The sequence below is a fragment of the Nerophis ophidion genome, linkage group LG21 (assembly GCF_033978795.1).
Source record: "Nerophis ophidion isolate RoL-2023_Sa linkage group LG21, RoL_Noph_v1.0, whole genome shotgun sequence".
NCBI classification, from domain to species: domain Eukaryota; kingdom Metazoa; phylum Chordata; class Actinopteri; order Syngnathiformes; family Syngnathidae; genus Nerophis; species Nerophis ophidion.
The window spans coordinates 9086631-9108991 of record NC_084631.1 but is presented as its reverse complement, the minus strand read 5'-3'; the positions used below and the strand labels follow the sequence as shown (position 1 = coordinate 9108991).

Genomic DNA, 22361 nt, shown 5'->3' with positions numbered 1-22361 from the left:
CTGTGTGCAGTGTTTTAGTTCTTGTCTTGTGCTCCGAATTTTGTTGTTGATTGTCATGTCATGTATGGATGTACTTTGTGGACGCTGTCTGCTGCTCCACACACTGCAAGTTTTTGCTGTCGTCCAGCATTCTGTTTTTGTTTACTTTGCAGCCAGTTCAGTTTTAGTTTCACTTTGCATAGCCATCCCTAGGCTTCAATGCCTTTTGTTTATTTTTGGTTTAGGCATTAGATAATGGGCTTCACGGTGGCAGAGGGGTTAGTGCGTCTGCCTCACAATACGAAGGTCCTGCAGTCCTAGGTTCAAATCCAGGCTCGGGATCTTTCTGTGTGGAGTTTGCATGTTCTCCCCGTGAATGCGTGGGTTCCCTCCGGGTACTCCGGCTTCCTCCCACTTCCAAAGACATGCACCTGGGGATAGGTTGATTGGCAACACTAAATTGGCCCTAGTGTGTGAATGTGAGTGTGAATGTTGTCTGTCTATCTGTGTTGGCCCTGCGATGAGATGGCGACTTGTCCAGGGTGTACCCCGCCTTCCGCCCGATTGTAGCTGAGACAGGCGCCAGCGCCCCCCGCGACCCCAAAAAGGGAATAAGCGGTAGAAAATGGATGAATACCTTTTTACATGCACGCTGCCTCCCGCTGTCTGCATATTGTGATCATGACATCTACAAAGCAATTAGCTACCTGCTACTACTTACTGATATGGAAGATTATTACACGGTTACTCTGCCGCGCTCTACACAGCACAGACACTCAACAACGGCACATTATTTGCGGATTATAATTACTGGTTTGCAAAAACAATTTTTAACCCATCATCTCCCATGGCACACCTGACTGTATCTCACTGCACACCAGTGTGCCGCGGCACAGTGGTTGAAAAACACTGCATTATTCCATCCATTTTCTACCACTTGTCCCTCTCGGGGTCGCACGGGGGGCTGGAGCCTATCCCAGCTGCACTCGGGAGGAGTGAATTGATATACTTTTGGCGGACGGCGAATTGATTTACGTGGACTTAAACAAGTTGAAAAACTTATTGGGGTGTTACCATTTAGTGGTCAATTGTACGGAATATGTACTAAACTGTGCAATCTACTAATAAAAGTATCAATCAATCAATCAAAGGCCGGGTACATCCCGGACAAATCGCCAACACATGTAGACGGACAACTGCTATTGGCAAAACTACACAAAACGTTTTGACTCACGCCCAACGATTCACAAGTAAACAAACTACCATATTTCCTTGAATTGCCGCAGGGCATATAGTATGCGCCTGCCTTGAATTACTGCCGGGTCAAACTCGCTTCCCCCAAAAATTAGCGCATGCTCAGCATTACCGCCTGGTCAAACTCGTGACGTCACGAGTGACACGTCCCCTGTCATCATTTTCAAAATGGAGGAGGCTGATTTCAATACCGGTAATTTGAAATCGCATAAAGGGAAAATATTAAGAGCTATTCAGTAGGATTTAAGGTCTAAGCTTACATCACACTCAAATTTTTACTGCATACATTTGGTAAGTGCCGGAGTGAGAAGAGGTTTAAAAATAATTGAAGCATGCTTACTTTTACCGCATGCCTTTGGTAAGCGCAGGAGTGAGAAGAGGTTTTAAATTAATTAGCGCCCCGGCGGCAATTTAAGGAAATACGGTATTTCCTTCCATTAAACACGATCCAGAATTTAAAAAAAAAAGAGAAAAATATTTAATAAAAATAAACAAAAAGCGATTTGCAAGTGTAAATATAATTACCTGCAATATAAATAAATAAATGATAAATGGGTTGTACTTGTATAGCGCTTTTCTACCTTCAAGGTATTCAAAGCGCTTTGACACTACTTCCACATTTACCCATTCACACACACATTCACACACTGATGGAGGGAGCTGCCATGCAAGGCGCCAACCAGCAACCATCAGGAGCAAGGGTGAAGTGTCTTGCTCAGGACACAACGGACGTGACGAGGTTGGTTCTAGGTGGGATTTGAACCAGTGACCCTCGGGTTGCGCACGGAAACTCTCCCACTGCGCCACGCCGTCCCTAATATAAAAAATACAAATTTCTTTTATTAAAAAAAATCACAGGTAAAAAGAAAAAAATCAAAAATACGCAAGTACAAAAACAATGCACAAGTATAAAAACTTTTTTTTTCTATTAATAAAAAAATATATATTAACAAGTATGAAAACAATTTTAATTTTGCGCATAGTGCCGTCCGCTAAAAGTAAAGAAGATGAAGCAGGGTGGCGAGTAAAATGGTGGGCTTTTTCTCTTTTGTTATTTTTGACGGCCAGCATGATACGCAAATTCGTGAAGCGTTTCCCAATTTTTATACCACGAATTGGTTTACGTGGACCCCGACTCAAACAAGTTGAAAAACTTATTCGGGTGTTACCATTTAGTGGTCAATTGTACGGAATATGTACTGTACTTTGCAATTTACTAATAAAAGTTTCAAATCGATCAATCAAAAAGACACCATGCGCAAAAGCCAGTGGCCTTGAGAGCCTTCAAATTGACTCCGCAGCACCACCTGTGGTTATAGAGTGCAAATTACAGGTGCGCTGAGTGAAAATGTATGGATCATAAATGGTGGAATATTACTGCCATGAGTTTTAGCTTGTAAGAAAATAGTTTATATACTTGCAAATCGTTTTTTTTTTTAATAAAGAAAATTGTTTTTATATTTGCAAATATTATTTCACTTGCAAACCACTTTTTTACTTGCATAACATTTTTATTTACTTGCAACTTGTTTTTTTTACTTGCAAAGTTATTTGCAAAAAATAGTTTTTATACTTGCCACTATTTTTTTTACTTGCAAAAACAAGAGTAGTTTTTACTTCCGACACATTTGTGAATAATTTTTTTCATTGTAGAAAAAACATTGTTTACCTTCTCATTTTTTTTCTTGCAAACATTTTTTTTTTCTACTTGTAAAATTTTTCTTTACTTTTTTTTTTTTACTTGCGAATAATTTTTTTAACCTGCTGAACATTTTTTTTATACTACCAAATACTTTTTTTTAATTAAAAACATTTTTACTTGTGAAATTTTTTTTTTAATTTGAATTAAATAAAAATGAAAAAGGAGTAAAAACATGTTTGTGTGTTTGTGGTGTTTTGGTAGAAATTTCCCTTTAGTTGTTACGTTGTTGTGATGTGTTTGTTTGGTTCATCATGTTTGTCAAAATGTCCTTTGTCGGGGAATTGGTTGTTATAGCGTTGTTGAGGCGATGTTGTATGACGCAGATGTGTACATGTTGACACCTTTAGTCTTTGAATGTGACATGAAAACAGGAAGGAGGAACTATAAGTGAGCGGTCAGCAGACGGAGTGAAAAAGTTGACGGACACGTTGGAGAAACGTAAACGAAAACTATCACTGCCAGCTTGTAGGTTGGACGCCATGTCGGCCAATAGCGAGGGGAGAAAGTCTCATGTACCATCAGGAGTTCCTGTTGGCGAGGGCGGAGTCACTACATCTCATCTGCATGCGGCGACTTGGTGACGCGGTGACTTGGCGTCCCGATGGAAGCGTTTCCCGATTGAACGCTCAGCGGGACCACACGGTCAAGGTTCAGCTCGGGGTCGTTGACCACCGCTTCTGATTGGCCCGATGGGTCAGGCGGAACCGAGGAATCCGGAGCGAACGGCTCGTCGGGCTTGGGCGGGGAGGAAGCGACGTCAGTCAGGATGTTTCTGGAAAGTACTGCAAAGAGGTCTAGTTAGACGCAGCTGAGGTACCAGCGTGCCGAGACAGGAAGAGGCCTCACCTCCGGAGGGCCGGTAGTCATCATCTGCAAACGAGCGGCGGCTGATTGGACTCAAACTTGGCAGGAGGATCAGACTTAGTGACACAAAGATGATCTGAGCACAAAAACACACGGATGTCACACACACACACACACACACACACACACACACACACACACACACACACACACACACACACACACACACACACACACACACTCACACACACACACACACACAGACAGAGACACACACACACACGCACACACATTCTTGTATTTGTTACCTTCCCGAGACCTTCGAAAAAGGCCTACCTTTTCTAAATATATAAAGATTTGTATTAACAACATTAATAATACATACTATGCAAATATAAAAAAGCCTGTTGTGGAAACTGAGTAGGAATTTCACAAGAAAAAGGTCACAATTTCACAAGAAAAACTTACAACTTTGGCCGTATTATAATAAAAGTCGGAATTTTACTCAACAGAAGTCAACATTTTACAAAAAAAAACTGAACATTTGTGCAATATTATGATAAAAGTTGGAATTTTCCCAAAAAGTCGCAATTTTAACAGAAAAACTTCAAATTTGGGCAATTTTATGTATAGAGTCGTAATTTCACTCGACAAAAGTCACAATTTTACTGTATAAGAAAACTTAACATTTTGGCAATATTATAATAATATTAGGAATTTTACTTGGCAAAATGATGACAAAAGTCATCAGTTTACTCAAAAGGTGTCACTATTTTACCAGAACAACAAAAAATTGGCAATATCGTGATAACAGTCAGAATTTTATGACAAATGTCACCATTTTGCATTAAAAAGTAATAATATTACATTAAAAAGTAATCATTTTACGTAAAAAAGTAATCATTTTATTAGAAAATATTGCAATATTACAGAAAGAGAAAGAATATGAGAAACTGTTCCCAATTTTATCCGAAAAAAAGTTGACACATTGTGAGAAAGACTGCTTTTAGTTAATGTATTTTTTGGTTAATTTTTTGTTTGTAATTGTTTTTTTTTAATCTTCATTATTTACTTCAAGTTATTACATTATGTCTCTATATTCATATTTATTTTTTTATTTTTTTAAATTAATTTTGGGGGCTTCACGGTGGCAGAGGGGTTAGTTAGTGCGTCTGCCTCACAATACGAAAGTCCTGAGTAGTCAGGGTTCAATCCCGGGCTCGGGATCTTTCTGTGTGGAGTTTGCATGTTCTCCCCGTGAATGCGTGGGTTCCCTCCGGGTACTCCGGCTTCCTCCCACTTCCAAAGACATGCACCTGGGGATAGGTTGATTGGCAACATGAAATTAGCCCTAGTGTGTGAATGTGAGTGTGAATGTTGTCTATCTGTGTTGGCCCTGCGATGAGGTGGCGACTTGTCCAGGGTGTACTGCGCCTTCCGCCCGATTGTAGCTGAGATAGGCACCAGCGCCCCCCGCGACCCCAAAGGGGAATAAGCGGTAGAAAATGGATGGATGGATGGATGGATGGATGGATGGATGGAATTAATTTTGGCAGGAGGGGGCGGATTTCAATTTCTTACACACACTTGTTTCATATGTTTACCGGGGGGGGGGCACTTTTAAAACCGACACTCAGTCAATTTGAAAAATCCCTCCTTTTTGGGACCACACTCATTTTGATAGATATCACGCAAATGAGACATTCTCTATTAGATGCAATGGTTTCCCGTCTTGGGGCCATGATTTATGTCCTAACTTGTTCACCGATTCTCACATGGAAGCTACTTTTCTCTGTTGATGTCTCAAGAAGGGTTGAAATACAAGAACACACACACACACACACACACACACACACACACACACACACACACACAGGTACACATGCACACGCACTAGTAAGCAGGTGGTGGTCTGCGCTGCCTTGCTAGCGGTCTGTTTGATCAGAGACTTGAGATGGCGCAGCTGACCCAGCAGAGACCTGAACACACGTACACTTTGTTACAAGCCGTCTGTGTGCACGTGTTCCAGTGTCTGTTAATTACATGTTGTGTTTCTCCAACTGCTCCGCCTTCTTCTGCAGCTCCTTGTTCTGAGCTGTGCACACTGCTGCCCTGCGCGCACACGCACACACAGACACACACACGCACACACACACACGCACACGCACACACAGACACACACACACGCACACGCACACACAGACACACACACGCACACGCACACACACGCACACGCACACACAGACAAGTTTGGGCACCTCTGCTCTAGATCAACTTCAAGTCTATCTGTCGAAATGAGGTAAAATAAAAATGTTTAGGTTTTACAACATTTTTGTCAAGGAAAACACAGTTTCTTAACGGCAAAAACACAAATTATCCAATATTTTACCTAAAATATAAAATATTTCATGTGAAGTACTGTAATTGGAGTCTTAAAATGTACATAACAATAATTACTCTTCGGGATCCAAAAAGGGCGCCACTCATAAAAGTGTTAAACATAAATCATAATTTTTTATGGCAAAAAAAACAAACAATATGGAATATTTTATGTGAATAATTCATAACACCATTGATTTTAATTCATTAATAATTTGAGCAATGACAGTTATTAAAACAAAAATCCCACTATAGTTCTTGGGGATCCAAAAGGGCATCACTCATAAAAGTGACAAAAATAAATTATATATTTTATTTGAGTGACATCACATTTTTGTGGTAAACCCCCATTTTTTATGGCAACAACACAAACTATGCAATATTTGATCTGAAGTACTGTACTTAGAGACCTAAAATGTCAATATTTCATACCACCACTGATTTTAATGCATTATTATCTTTCAGTAATAACAGTTATTTTAAAAGAATCCCACTGGAATTATTGGAGATCCAAAAGGGCCATAAAAGTATTCAAATTTGTTTTGTGATATCACGTTTTTTGTGACAAAACCCTTTTTTTTTTATGGCAAAAACACAAAATATGATATAGTAAATGTGAAGTGCGGTAATTGGAGCTTTAGAAATGTGAATAATTCATAACCACATTCATTATTATTTTTTAGCAATGACAGTTATGTAAAAAAATCCCACTAAAATTATCGGGGACCCCAAAAGGGACCCACTCATAAAAGTGTTAAATATAAAAAAATTTTTGTGTGACATCATGTCTTCGTGAAAAAACACAAAATATGCAGTATTTTACCAAAAATATGGAATATTTGATGTGAAGTGCTGTAATTGGAGCTTTAAAAATGTCAATAATTCCTAACACCATTTTAATTAATTTATAATTATGTTTGAGCAAAGACAGTCACTAAAACAAATCCCAGTAAAATGCTTAGGTATCCAAAAGGCCATATTGTTGGAAATAAATAAAAACCTTTTTGTGACAAAACCTTTTTTCTTTATGGGAAAAACACAAAATATGCAATATTTTACCCTAACAATAGAATATGTAACTGTAATCAGAGCCTTAAAAATGTCAATAATTCATAACACAGCTGATTTTAATTCGTTATAATTTTTGAGTTATGACAGTTATTAAAAAAAGTTCCACTAAAATGATTGGGGATCCAAAAGGGCCCCACTTATAAAAGTGTTTTAAAAAACTTGTGACATCACATTGTTGTGACAAAAACATTCTTTATGGCAAAACACAAAATATGCGATATTTTATCCAAAATACGGACTATTTAATGTGAAATACTGTAATTGGAGCCTTAAAAATGTCAAAAATTCAAAACATTGATTTTAATTTATGACAGTTTTTTTTTTTTTAAATCGTACTAAAATTCTTGAGCATTCCAAAAGTGCCTCACTCATTTTATATATATATATATATATATATATATATATATATATATATATAAATATATATATATATTTTTTTTTTGTGACAAAATCCTGTTTCTTTATGGTACAAACCCAAAAAATGCAGTATTTTTCCCAAAATATGGAATATTTGATGTGAAGTGCTGCCTTAAAAAATTAAATAATTAAAAACAACATTGGTTCTAATTCATTATCATTTTTGAACAATGACAGTAATTTAATAAGCCCCACTAAAATTATTGAGGATCCAAAAGGGCCCCACTTATAAAAGTGTTTTGAAAAACTTGTGACGTCACATTGTTGTGACAAAAACATTCTTTATGGCAAAACACAAAATATGCAATATTTTATCCAAAATATGGACTATTTAATGTGAAATACTGTAATTGGAGCCTTAAAAATGTCAAAAATTCAAAACATTGATTTTAATTTATGACAGTTTTTTTTTTTTTAAATCGTACTAAAATTCTTGAGCATTCCAAATGTGCCTCACTCATTTTATATATATATATATATATATTTTTTTTTTTTTTTGTGACAAAATCCTGTTTCTTTATGGTACAAACCCAAAAAATGCAGTATTTTCCCCAAAATATGGAATATTTGATGTGAAGTGCTGCCTTAAAAAATTAAATAATTAAAAACAACATTGGTTCTAATTCATTATCATTTTTGAACAATGACAGTAATTTAATAAGCCCCACTAAAATTATTGGGGATCCAAAAGGGCCCCACTTATAAAAGTGTTTTGAAAAACTTGTGACGTCACATTGTTGTGACAAAAACATTATTTATGGCAAAACACAAAATATGCGATATTTTATCCAAAATATGGACTATTTAATGTGAAATACTGTAGTTGGAGCCTTAAAAATGTCAAAAATTCAAAACATTGATTTTAATTTATGACAGTTTTTTTTTTAAATCATACTAAAATTCTTGAGCATTCCAAAAGTTCCTCACTCATTTTATATATATATATATATATTTTTTTTTTTTTTTTTGTGACAAAATCCTGTTTCTTTATGGTACAAACCCAAAAAATGCAGTATTTTCCCCAAAACATGGAATATTTAATGTGAAGTACTGCCTTAAAAATTTAAATAATTAAAAACAACATTGGTTCTAATTCATTATCATTTTTGAACAATGACAGTAATTTAAAAAGCCCCACTAAAATTATTGGGGATCCAAAAGGGCCCCTTTCATAAAAGTGTTGAAAATAAGTCATATGTTTTGTGTGTAAACAAAATGTGATTGGTTGACATGGGGGAGAGGCACACCTGTTCTCCAGGCTGTCGATGTACTCCTTCCTGCGGCGGCGGCTGTCCTGAGCAGACTGCTTGTTGCGGATTTTCCTGCGAACTTTCTTCAGGATTCGCTCCTCGGCCTGCCAGCGAGGTGAAATGTCACTTGGGGGAGTAAATGACGCGGCAATACGTCGGCCGGCAGTCTGACCTTGGTGAGAGGAAGCTGGCTGGGCAAGGACACGCCCTCCTGACTCAGCAACTTCTGCTCCTCCTCTGTCAGTTGCAACTCCCATCCGGACTGCAAGCACACGTGTCATACGCGACACACAAAAGTCCCTGACGGTCATTCTTACCAAGTCCACGGTCGGCGGGCCATTGGCGCCGGAGACCAGTGGCATCTCACCAACAACGCACGCGTCGGGCCTGAGAGTCTGCGAGCTCCATAAGTCTGCAAAAACATTTAGATCATGGCTTTTTCCACTGAAAAATCAAAGCATGCGAGAACCATTTTGATATTTTTCATTTTCAAAACTAATGCAATATATACATGTTTTAAACTCTGGGTTTCAGTCATAAAAAATAAATAAAAATAGATTGTGTATATATATATTTATTTTATTTTATTTTTTTAGCTGAGATAGGCGCCAGTGGCCCCCGCGACCCCAAAAGGGAATAAGCGGTAGAAATGGATGGATGGTTGGATTTATTTTTTTATATTCAATGCCTAAATCTCTGGATCAACATCAGGACTGTTGATATAAAGTTTTCTTGTTTTTTAAAATTTACATTTTATGACCTTTCTGTCAAAACCATAAAATATACAACATTTTTATTTTCAATGTGGAATATTTGATGTGAAGTAATTTGATCCCTAAAAATGTCAATAATTCTTAGCAACAATGGTTTTTAAATCATTATTTTAAAAACATCACACTAAACTTAGTGGAGATTCAAATGGACCACATTTAAAAAAGTGTTTAAAAAATATTGTGACATCACGTTTTTGTGACAAAACCCTGTTAATTTTATAGCGAAAACACAAAATATGCAAAATTATATCCAAATTAAGGAATATTTAATGTAGAGTACTGTAATTGGAGCCTTGAAAACATCAATAATTCATAACATTGATTTTAATTCATTAGTATTTTTGAGCAATGAGAGTAAAAAAAAAAAATCCCGCTGAAATTATTTTGGATACAAAACAGGCCCATTCAAAAAAGTGTTAAACATTTTTGTGACAAAACCCTATTTTTTTCTAATGGCAAAAACATGCAATATTTTACCCAAAATATGGAATAATTTAGGTGAAGTACTGGAATTTGAGTCTTAAAAATGTCAATAATGCATATAATAGATTGTAATTCATTATTATTTCGGAGCAATGGCAGTTATTTAAAAAAAATTGTGACATCACGTTTTTGTGACAAAACCCTGTTTTTTATGGCAAAAACACATAATATAAAATATTTGATGTAAAGTACTGTAACTGTAGCCTTAAATAGGTCAATCATTTATATCGACATAGATTTAAATTAATTATTAGTTTTGAGTATTGACACTTTTTTAAAATGTATTTATTTTTTTAAATTCAAAGCTTAAAGGAGCCATATGTGAGAGTCTCATGTCATCATTAAATAGCCACGATATGTCAAAAGGCCTTAATAAATAATGTTTTTTTCCGAATACCTCTATAACTGATACCAGCAGTTCAGCTGGGATATGCTCATTTCAAAATTAGATTAACAGCCCCAAAATATTGTTATTGTTTTCAATTCAATGCCCTGCCCTCTACAGTTCGACCATTTAGAAAGTCCATGAGTGTGTCACATCCAGGATGCCAGTTACGCACTGCCACCTTCGTCAACCCAACGCCCTCGACGCAAATCCCATACGAGTGATGAATGGATGGTCAGCGCCTGTGAGCTGCGGCCTACCACCATGACCCTGAACTCCCTTCCCTCTGTTGCTAGATATCTCAAGATGTATGTTGTAATATGTATATGTGCTTTGCTATGGAGGTTTATTCCCACTCCAGACTGGGCCCCTTTAGGAGCCCAGTCTCGATTGTATTTTTTTTTTTTTACTTTTTCCCATCTTTTACGAGGCGCCTTGTGGCGACCCATCAGCATTCCTGTTCTGTAACCCCGTACACTTTTTTTGGGTCTAATCTTTAACGGGTTTGTTCTGAAAACAAAGTTTCGTTGTACTTGTGCAATGACAATAAAGACCTATTTATCTATCTAGCTACTGCCTCTGGTAAAGTTACGAAATATGTCAGACCGTAGTAAATCTAAAAAGCCTCAATACAATTCTCAACGTATTCATGACAAAGCCAGGAACAAAGCGATGATTTTAAAGCGGGGATGCCTTTGAAAGATGGAGACGATTGAAGGCGGAAAATATTTCTTCATCTGACGCCAAACATGCTAATTTCCTCCTTTATAGGTAAGTAGGGCATTTACGTTTTCTTATTTCTTGTAATGAATGGAAATTGACATTTTGTATGTAAACTATGTTGTCCAATACAGTCTATGATCTTGTCGAACAAAGCAAGTATGTTCATGCAACAAATGCTTAGTATGCTTGCCCGGTCAATAACACATCGACATATAGCCTAACGGAGGAAATATATGTATATATAGGAAATATATAACGTGGACCCCGACTTAAACAAGTTGAAAAACTTATAGGGGTGTTACCATTTAGTGGTCAATTGTATGGAATATGTACTGAACTGTGCAATCTACTAATAAAAGTTTCAATCAATCAATCAATCAATCAATGCCTGTTAGCCTGTATGTCGATCTGTCATCCAAATGACAGGGCAAAATAAATAATAAAAAATAAAACATTTGTGGATATGGGTAGTGTCAGTGCCTATTTCGTTCTCAATATGCTGATAAGCTGAGAAAATGGATTCCAACATTAGCACGGCTGTCATGGCGAAGTGAAACCAAAGAAGACAGCCAAATCACACGATAAAATAATTCCTCATTTATGTTTGCATATTGTGGACTACATGTACTGCGATGAGGTGGCGACTTGTCCAGGGTGTACCCCGCCTTCCGCCCGATTGTAGCTGAGATAGGCGCCAGCGCCCCCCGCGATCCCAAAAAAGGGATTAAGCGGTAGAAAATGGATGGATGGATGGATGGACTACATGTACCAAGTTATACGGCAGTCTGAAATGTTTAAAACAGTAGCCTATAAGCATACCTTGGTAAAATGTCTCCTCTATAGTTTTAAGCGTACATTAGACTGCTAAGCATGCTCTACTTATTTTCACTAGTAAAACCAGTCCTAGCATTGGTTGTAGTTCGTTTTAGTCTTTGGTTTCTGATAGTAGTGACAATAACCACATGATTGCCATTTGTTGTGATATTTTACGCAGGCATGACATAGTTCTTCCTGAAAATAGCCTAATTTCTGTGTAAAATGTGTTGGGTTAGAGATTTGTTTTTGATAAAACACTATTCAAATATTATGGTCCCAGCACCTCAAACCCTAGTAAGAGGCAGTGGAAGTTTGAAGTTCCTTGGAGTAGCCCAGTCGATTGAGCTGGATGCGGCTTCGTATCTGGCAACATCGGTCAAGTAGAGGGGGAGGGGACTACAGACTTTTGACAGTACCATTTCTGGCCAGATTCCTACATATGGCTCCTTTAAATCTCTATGTCATCCATCCATTTTCTACCGCTTGTCCCTTTCGGGGTCACTGGAGCCTATATCTCAGCTGCATTCGGGCGGAAGGCGGTGTACACCCTGGACAAGTCGTCAGCTCATCGCAGGGCCAACACAGCAGGTTCAGATAATATATTGTATAATTAGTTGACTATATTTCTAATAATAATTAATCTAATAATTAGTATGTTTAAAAAAGATATATTTTGTAGGACTGTGAATCTTTAGGTGTTCCACGATTCGATTCAATATCGATTCTTGGGGTCATGATTCCATAATATGTCGATTTTTTTCGATTCGATTTGATTCTCGATTCAAAAATGATATTTTTCCGATTCAAAACGATTCTGTATTCATTCAATACATTGGATTTCAGCAGGATCCACCCAGTCTGCTGACATGCAAGCAGAGTAGTACTTTTTTTTTAGAAAGCTTTTATTATTGTAAAGGACAATGTTTTATCAACTGATTGCAATAATGTAAATTTGTTTTAACTATTAAACGAACCAAAAATATGACTTCTTTTATCTTTGTGAAAATATTGGACACAATGTGTTGTCAAGCTTATGAGATGCGATGCAAGTGTAAGCCACTGTGACACTTTTGTTTTTTATTTCTATTTTTGTCTAATGATAATGTCAATGAGGGATTTTTAATCACTGCTATGCTGAAATTATAACTAACATTGATACTGTTGTTGATAATATTCATTTTTGTTTCACTACTTTTGATTTGTTCTGTGTCATGTTTGTGTCTCCTCTCAATTGCTCTGTTTATTGCAGCTCTGAGTGTTGCTGGGTCAGGTTTGGTTTTGGAATTGGATTGCATTGTTATGGTATTGCTGTGTACTGGTTGATTGGATTCCTAAAAAAAAATTATTACAAAAATAAATAAATAAATAAATAAATTAAAATTTATTTTGTAAAAATGAGAATCGATTCTGAATCGCACAACCTATTCGATTTGATTCGTATTCGAGTCGATTTTTTTCCCACACCTCTAATATTTTGTATGTTTTTTTTGGCCCTGCGATGAGGTGGTGACTTGTCCAGGGTGTACACAGCCTTCCGCCCGAATGTAGCTGAGATAGGCTCCAGCGATCCCCTGCAACCCTCAACGGGACAAGCGGTAGGAAATTGATGGATGGATGACTGGATTGATGCTTTTATTTGCCAAACACAAACTTTGCAATATTTTCCTCCAAAAATATTATATATTAGTGGAATTTTTGAACTTTTTCTCCTCACATTTCACCTGTTTGCACTTTTATTTCACTTTTTTATGTTGTTTTTAAAAAATGTATTTTTAGCATGAGCCATTAAAACATTAGCTGCGGGCCCCAAAGGATTTAGTGCGGGGTGCCCATTACGTCGATCGCGAGCTACCAGTCGACCGCGGGGGGTGTGTCAGTCGATCTCCAGCCAGGCTTTTAAAAAAAATAGACCTAAAAATTAGTGATCATCAATCTTCACCAAGACGTCACTTAAATGACATTCACGGTACCGGAGGGTCTTGTGAGATGACGCTGGCTGCTGCAAGATCATTATTATGAAAATATGACCGAGAGGAAGGCGAGAAACACTTTTTATTTCAACAGACTCTCGCGCCGTACCTTCCGTCAAAACTCTAAAGGCCGACTGCACATTTCCTATCTTCACAATAAAAGCCCTGCTTCATGCTGCCTGCGCTAACTAAATACAGAGTCTCGGAAAACTGGCGTGCACAAGCGATCCCTCAGAAAGCTGGCGTGCACATCACTTGTGCACGCCAGCTTTCCGAGACTCTTATTTTGTTAGCGCAGGCAGCATGAAGCAGGGCTTTTATTGTGAAGATAGGAAATGTGCAGTCGGCCTTTAGAGTTTTGACGGAAGGGGACGGCGCGAAAGTCTGTTGAAATAAAAAGTGTTTCTCGCCTTCCTCTCTGTCATTTTTTCATAATAATGAACTGGCAGCAGCCAGCGTCATCTCACAAGACCCTTGGGTGCCGTGAATGTCAATCAAGCAAGCTACGGAATTTGCCGCCAATGTTTTTCTTGTAAAGTGTATGGAAGCTGGATGAATTAGATGCCAAAAACCAACCACTTTCATGTGGTATTGTACAGAAAGGACAACTTTTTTTCTCCTCCATTTGAAAATGTGGGCGTTATCATCATTACTGTCTGATTCCAATCAATGCAAGTCATCAGAATCAGGTAATACACCAACTTATATTCTTGTCTTCGTGAAAGAAAGACATCTATATGTGTTACACATGCTTGTATTATCATTAAACACATTTAACTTGTTTACAAAAATGTCTCTTTCATAAATAAATAAATATAAATGATATATATAAATGAGGTAGATCCCCTCGAGTTGGTCAATTGAAAAGTAGCTCGCCTGCAGAAAAAGTGTGGGCACCCCTGATTTAGCGTCTCTCAGCAGTGGACGCCGCAGAAAACCAGTGACATCATCGTCCTCACCCAGCTCGATGGAGACGACGTCCGCGCTCGCCCGCTCGGGCTCGTTCAGGTCATACACCACCCGGTAGACACAGGGCTGGGTCAGCGTCACCGTGGCAACGGGACTCTGGACCGCGGGATCCTCACAAACGCCGCTGTCGCTGTCTGAGGATGGGCCGCCACCAAACACATGGTTGGGGTTCACAGCCTGGAGGACATCCTCTGATTCGCTGTCGTCCAGAACCTGAGTCAGAGGGGGTGGAGACTAAATACATAGATAGCAGCTGGCAAGGATTTGGTGCACTTCTGCTTTTGAGTGCATAAGTGTACACTCTCCCAGTTGTTTGTGCTGCAAAAATGTCACTTTCGCACAGGTCAATAAATGTACTGACACTAGGGTTGTACTGTATACCGGTATTAGTATAGTACCGCAATGCTAATGAACCATACATGGTACTATACTGTACTATACCGCCTCTGAAAAGCCTAGCCCACGCCCTAGTCCAGGCCAAATTTAGAGAAAAAAATGTGTCTGGGGGCCGGTATATCTGATTTTAGGAACAGTAATACAAAACCTCACAATGTCTGATTGAATGCTAAAAACGTTATGACAGACCTCCTTAAAAAACATAATGGAATTTTACTTTCTTTTTTTTTTTTACTGAATGAGACACTCAGAATGCACATGAAAATAAAGAATGTGGGATTTGCAATACTAACTACAGAGGATAAAACACTGAATATTGACAACATATGAATGTCACACCCCCTCTCCATCCACATATTTTACAACCAAGCAAAACGCAGCAAAAATGCAACAAACACAGAGAAATATGAACGCGAAGGGTAAAAAAAACCCACCTACAATCTGATATATCTGATATTTCACTAAATTTTACAACCCACTCTGCTTGGTGCCCCTTCTGAGCTGCTGATGACTTAGATTACCATAGTAACTAATTAAATGACCATAGTAACTAGTATGTCATGCAAAAGTGCAGATTCCAACCATTGAAAGACTTAGTATAGTTGAAGACTTACGGTCATTAGAAAACATCACTCCACATCATAATGGCAGCTACACCAATTTTAAAGTTCTAAAAAAATGATTTGGGAAAGTCCGGCGAGGCAGAGTGAAAAGATTAACGGGCCGCATGTGGCACCCGGGATTTAATTTGCCCGGGTCTGTCCTAGTCGATACTACTATGATTTAGGGATGTCCCGATCCAGGTTTTTGCACTACCTATCCGATACCAATATTGTTTTTGCACACCCGATCCGATACCGATACTGGCCGATACTGGCCTATCCGAGCATGTATTAAAGTTTGAAGTTATTTAGCCTACTTAGTTATCAGATTCATGCTGAAAATGATTTTAGTACTCTTGATAACAACTAGCCAGCTGAATTAGGTGAGTTTGAATAATACACAATAGTTGGTTTTCAAGGATAAACACAAAATATCAAAAACTATACATGACGAACAGAAATGGTATCATTAAACAGTAAAAAAAGTGAACAGTATAAAGTGAAAATAATGCTGTAAACATTATTAAAAAAAGCAAAACACACAAACAACCTGAGTGGGATAAAATGTCTATAACTCAGCATCAATACTTGCTCTTGAACAAGTGTAAACTTAAAACATTTTTAAAAAAAATATCTACACACTCCCTTCAATTGTTTGCCCCAGTAAGGGGGGGCAAACAATTGAAGTCCAAGCATAATGGGGAGATTCTTTCTAACAAAGACGAGCACTTCAAGATGCTCAGGTGTCAGCCTGCTCCTGTGTTCATCTATGATGAGCGCTAAAAAGCCTCTCACTCTAAAGACTCAATAAAATGTCTTACAACTTTACCAACACACTTGACTTTATTGTGGCGTGTTTTACACTCCACCTCTTCATCTTTTTCGTTTTGTAGGGTAAAATAATCCCACACAGTTGACATGTTTACCGTAACTTTTAATTCGCACGGCCGTTTGAACGGTTAGACTACAGACTTGTGGATGTTTTGAAGGTGTGCTGGAAAATGCGGAATGGAGTGTAGGGAGCAGCAGAAGATTGTAGCTGAGATAGGCGCCGGCACCCCCCGCGACCCCAAAAGGGAATAAGCGGTAGGAAATGGATGGGCAGAAGAGTGGAATGTATTATTTAGATTGGTGCGTTGGAAAACACGGACCGGACATTTTTTTTTAAAACTGGATCTGGATCGGCATTTTCCCATGCCTTGCCGATACGCATTTTTTGGCAAATATCGGCGGCCGATCCCATCCAAATATCGGATTGGTACAACCCTACTATGATTACGTCGATGTTTTTAGGCAACACAACACCTTATTTTGTTGTTGTTTCTTTATATATGTTGTGTTTAGAAACTCAGGAAATATGCCCCAGGACAAATGAGGATTTTGAATATGAGCAATGTATGATCCTGTAACTACATGGTATCGGACTCCATCCATCCATCCATCCATTTTTCTACCGCTTGTCCCTTTCGAGGTTGCTGGAGCCTATCTCAGCTGCATTCGGGCAGAAGGCAGCGTACACCCTGGACAAGTGGTATCGGATTGATACCCAAATTCAGGGTATCATCCAAAACTGATGTAAAGTATCAAACAACAGAATAACAAGTAATTATTAAATTTTAACAAAGGTGTAGATAGAACATGTTAAAACAGAAAGTAAGCTGATATCAACAGTAAATGAACAAGTAAATTAATAATTCATTTTCTACCACTTGTCCTTAATACATTTGACAAAATAATAGAATGGAAAAAGACACAATATGTTACAGCATATGTCAGCAGCTGAATTAGGAATCTTTTTTTGCTTACTTACGTATAAAAGACAAGTTGTCTCGTATGTTCATTATTTTATTTAAGGACAAACTTGCAGGCCCTGCGATGAGGTGGCGACTTGTCCAGGGTGTACTCTGCCTTACGCCCAATTGTAGCTGAGATAGGCAACAGCGCCCCCCGCAACCCCAAAGGGAATAAGCGGCAAAAAATGGATGGATGGATGGACAAACGTGCAATAAGAAACATATGTTTAAAGGCCTACTGAAACCCACTACTACCGACCACGCAGTCTGATAGTTTATATATCAATGATGAAATATTAACATTGCAACACATGCCAATACGGCCGGTTTAGTTTACTAAATTACAATTTTAAATTTCCCGCGGAGTTTCCTGTTGAAAACGTCACGGAATGATGACGCGTGTTTGTAACGTTATTGGTTGGAGGGGACATTTTAGCCCAGCACCACTTGCGGCTAAAAGTCGTCTCTTTTCATTGCGCAATTACACAGTATTTTGGACATCTGTGTTGCTGAATCTTGGGCAGTTTGTTCAATTAATAATGGAGAAGTCAAAGTAGAAAGATGGAGGTGGGAAGCTTTAGCCTTTGGCCACACAAACACACAGTATTTCCTTGTTTAAAATTCCCGGAGGTGAAGCTTTACTATGGATCAGAGCGGTCAAGCGAACATGGTTCCCGACCACTTGTCAACCGGCAGTTTTCGGTGAGAAAATTGTGGTAAAAAGTCGCCTCTTACTGGAGATCAGTGGAGCGTCTGTCCTGCTGCAGCTTCGTGACTTCTCTCAGAGACTGGCGTCAAGACACCCGTGGACACACCCTTCCGACTATCAAGTACTATTTAACTCACTAAAACACTAGCAACACAATGGAAAGATAAGGGATTTCCCAGAATTATCCTAGTAAATGTGTCTAAAAACATCTAAATCGCTTCCAATGCAATCACCTTTTTTTTTTTTTCCTAGTCCTTCCCTCTAAATTTCCTCATCCACGAATCTTTCATCCTCGCTCAAATTAATGGGGAAATTGTCGCTTTCTCGGTCCGAATAGCTCTTACTGCTGGAGGCTCCAATTATAAACAATGTGAGGATGTGAGGAGCCCTCACACCGGTGACATCATCATCTGCTACTTCCGGTAAAGGCGAAGCTTTTTTATTAGCGACCAAAAGTTGCGAACTTTATCGTCGATGTTCTCTACTTAATCCTTTCAGCAAAAATATGGCAATATCGCGAAATGATCAAGTATGACACATAGAATGGACCTGCTATCCCCGTTTCAATAAGAAAATCTTATTTCCCTAGGCCTTTAATGGACCCAAAAAAAAAAATAAAGCCGATAAGGACATTTTTTGTGGTGCCCTTTATTTTGAAAAGTACCAAAAAGTATCTAAATAATTTTGATACCGGTACCAAAATATTGGCATCGGGACAACACTAACTGACACACATTATAATTTTTTTATGCAAATAAATAAAAAAATAAAAAAACGACTAAATGGGCCCTCGTGTGTGAATGTGAGTGTGAATGTTGTCCGCCTATCTGTATTGACCCTGTGATTAGGTAGCGACTTGTCCAGGGTGTACACCGCCTTCCGCCCGATTGTAGCTGAGATAGGCACCAGCGCCCCCCGCGACCACAAAGGGAATAAGCGGTAGGAAATGGATGGATGGACGGACTAATTAGCACACGTGACCACAAAGGTGACACTCACAAGGCATGATGGGAGATGCACTTCCTGTGCCGTCGTGTCGCCATGGTTACATAATTCTGCATCCATGACCTGCGGGAAGGGGGCCGGGGGGGAGGTCAAAGGTCAAATACATACATATATTACACTTTTGTGTAAAAACAAACATGACTTGCACTTCCATGTCTTGCTAATGTGCGCTTCAGGTGCGACAACATGGTCGCCGCACAAAACAAACAAGAAAGCAGGACATCCTGCTCCACATGAACAAACATTAACATACTTCTTTCCATGACAAGATTAATTTTATTTCAGTGACGCAAACATTTTAAATAAGTAGCAAGTACGCTAACCAAAAAAATTACATTAATTTTTACATGAAAAAAAAAACAGACTAAAGTGACTCACGCTTGCGACGTTCACACTTCACCGGCTGGGCTTCGTCATGTCAAAGTGATTTTTTTTTTCTATATCCCTCTTCTTTTTCTTTGAGTTTAAAAAGTGTTGGTTTTTTACTTCCCAAAAACCGAAGAACGAGAAAAGTTCCGAACTTGTCTTGGTCGCCAAGTCCACTTGACTTCCGCCTTCGTCTGCTTCGTTTTTGCTGCGGGCACCGCGTCTGTCGCTCCCGTGCGGTTTTTTGGAAGAATTGCAACTCAACTAACACAACTTAAAGGGCCAAAGGGCAAAGGTGTTGTTTGTCTTTCTGATTCGAAATTCTTGCAAAACTGGGGGTCATGGAGCAAATAGATTTTCTGAGCATCCCTCCTTTTCCAAAAAAAAAAAAACCTCCCCCAAACATACTTACTTTTGGAAACTATTTAAGTTAAAATTAAAGTTAAAGGCCTAATGAAATTAGATTTTCTTATTTAAACGGGGATAGCAGGTCCATTCTATGTGTCATCCTTGATCATTTCGCGATATTGCCATATTTTTGCTGAAAGGATTTAGTAGAGAACATCGACGATAAAGTTCGCAACTTTTAGTCGCTAATAAAAAAGCCTTGTCTTTACCGGAAGTAGCAGAAGATGTGCGCGTGACGTCACGGGTTGTAGGGCTCCTCACATCCTCACATTGTTTACAATCATAGCCAGCAGCAGAAAGTGACAATTTCCCCATTAATTTGAGCAAGGATGAAAGATTCGTGGATGAGGAAATTTAGAGTGAAGGACTAGAAAAAGAAAAGAAAAAAAGTTGTAAAAAAAAATTGGGAGCGGTTCAGATGTTAATAGGCACATTTACTGGGATGATTATGAAAAATCCCATATCTGCCTATTGCGTTGCTAGTGTTTTAGTGAGATTAAATAATACCTAAAAGTCGGAGGGGTGTGTTGACGCCAGAGGCTCTGAGGGAAGTCACAGCAGCTGCAGTAGGACGGAAGCTCCACTGATGTCTCTGGTAAGAGGCGACTTATTACCACAATTTTCTCACCGAAAACTGACGGTTGACATGTAGTCGGGATCCATGTTCGCTTGACCGCTCTGATCCATAGTAAAGCTTCATCTTTGGGAATTTTAAACACCAGCTGTGTTTTTGTGGCTAAAGGCTAAAAGCTTCCCACCTCCATCTTTCTATTTGGACTTCTCCATTATTAATTGAACAAATTGCAAAAGATTCAGCAACACAGATGTCCAAATCACTGTGTAATTTTGCGATTACAGCAGACTACTTATAGCTTAGATCGGGCTGGAAAATAATGTCCTCTACAACCCGAGACGTCAAATGCACGCATCATCATCATACCGCAACGTTTTCAACACGACACTTCGCGGGAAATTTAAAATTGCAATTTAGTAAACTAAAAAGGCCGTATTGACATGTGTTGCAATGTTAAAATTTCATCATTGATGTATAAACTATCAGACTGCGTGGTCGCTAGTAGTGGGTTTCAGTAGGCCTTGAAAGTACCAATGATTGTCACACACACAGTAAGTGTGGCGAAATTATTCTCTGCATTAATTGATTGATACTTTTATTAGTAGATTGCACAGTTCAGTACATATTCCGTGCAATTGACCACTAAATGGTAACACCCGAATAAGTTTTTCAACTTGTTTAAGTCGGGGTCCACGTTAACCAATTCATGGTACATTTGACCCATCACCCTTAACCACCCCCTGAGAGGTGAGCAGTGGGCAGCAGCGGTGGCCACGCCCGGAAATAATTTTTGGTGATTTAACCCCCAATTCCAACCCTTAATGCTGAGTGCCAAGCAGGTTAGGTAACGGGTCCCATTTCTATTGTGATTGGAACACATTTAGGGCTCGAGTCGCGAAAAGCTGCTCAGGTCCTCATAAAATACCGTATTTCCTTGAATTGCCGCCGGGGCGCTAATTAATTTAAAACCTCTTCTCACTCCTGCGCTTACCCAAAGGCATGCGGTAAAAGTAAGCATGCGCTAATTATTTTAAAAACTCTTCTTACTCCGGCACCTACCAAAGGCATGCAGTAAAAATTTGAGTGTGATGTAAGCTTGGACCTTAAATCCTACTGAATAGCTCTTAATCTTCTTCCCTTTATGTGATTTCAAATGACCGGTATTGAAATCAGCCTCCTCCATTTTGACAGGGGAAGTGTCACTCGTGACGTCACGACTTTGACCAGGCGGTAATTCAAGGCAGGCGCATACTATATGGGAATACAGTATTTTGTAGAACTTCTACAGTAGACATTCATTGTTGTGGTATTTATTTTTTCAGAGTTAAAGGAGCGCTCATAAAAAGCTAGTTAAAGATCATCTCAATGACAGCATGTGCTAATTATTTTGCGTAGCGAGTTTGACCCGGCAGTAATTCAAGGCAGGCGCATACTGTATGCCCTATGGCAATTTAAGGAAATAAGGCAGGTTATTTTGTTTTTTTTAAAATGCAGCGCGTCGTCTGCTTTTATTTTGAAAAGCGGAAGCACCGC

General features: G+C 38.7%; 1 protein-coding gene across 1 annotated transcript; it reads right to left on the bottom strand.

The window, feature by feature from the left end:
• Positions 1-3045: 3045 nt before the first annotated feature.
• Positions 3046-20074, bottom strand: LOC133539701 (cyclic AMP-responsive element-binding protein 3-like protein 4). The gene is made up of 10 exons (XM_061881799.1): positions 19859-20074; positions 19475-19543; positions 14966-15188; positions 9174-9268; positions 9029-9118; positions 8854-8960; positions 5783-5851; positions 5634-5718; positions 3782-3875; positions 3046-3717 (listed from the first exon to the last, which is right to left on the bottom strand). The coding sequence occupies exons 2-10, from the start codon at positions 19538-19540 to the stop codon at positions 3485-3487; spliced, it is 1062 nt and encodes a 353-aa protein (XP_061737783.1). The 5' UTR covers positions 19541-19543; positions 19859-20074; the 3' UTR covers positions 3046-3484.
• Positions 20075-22361: the final 2287 nt, after the last annotated feature.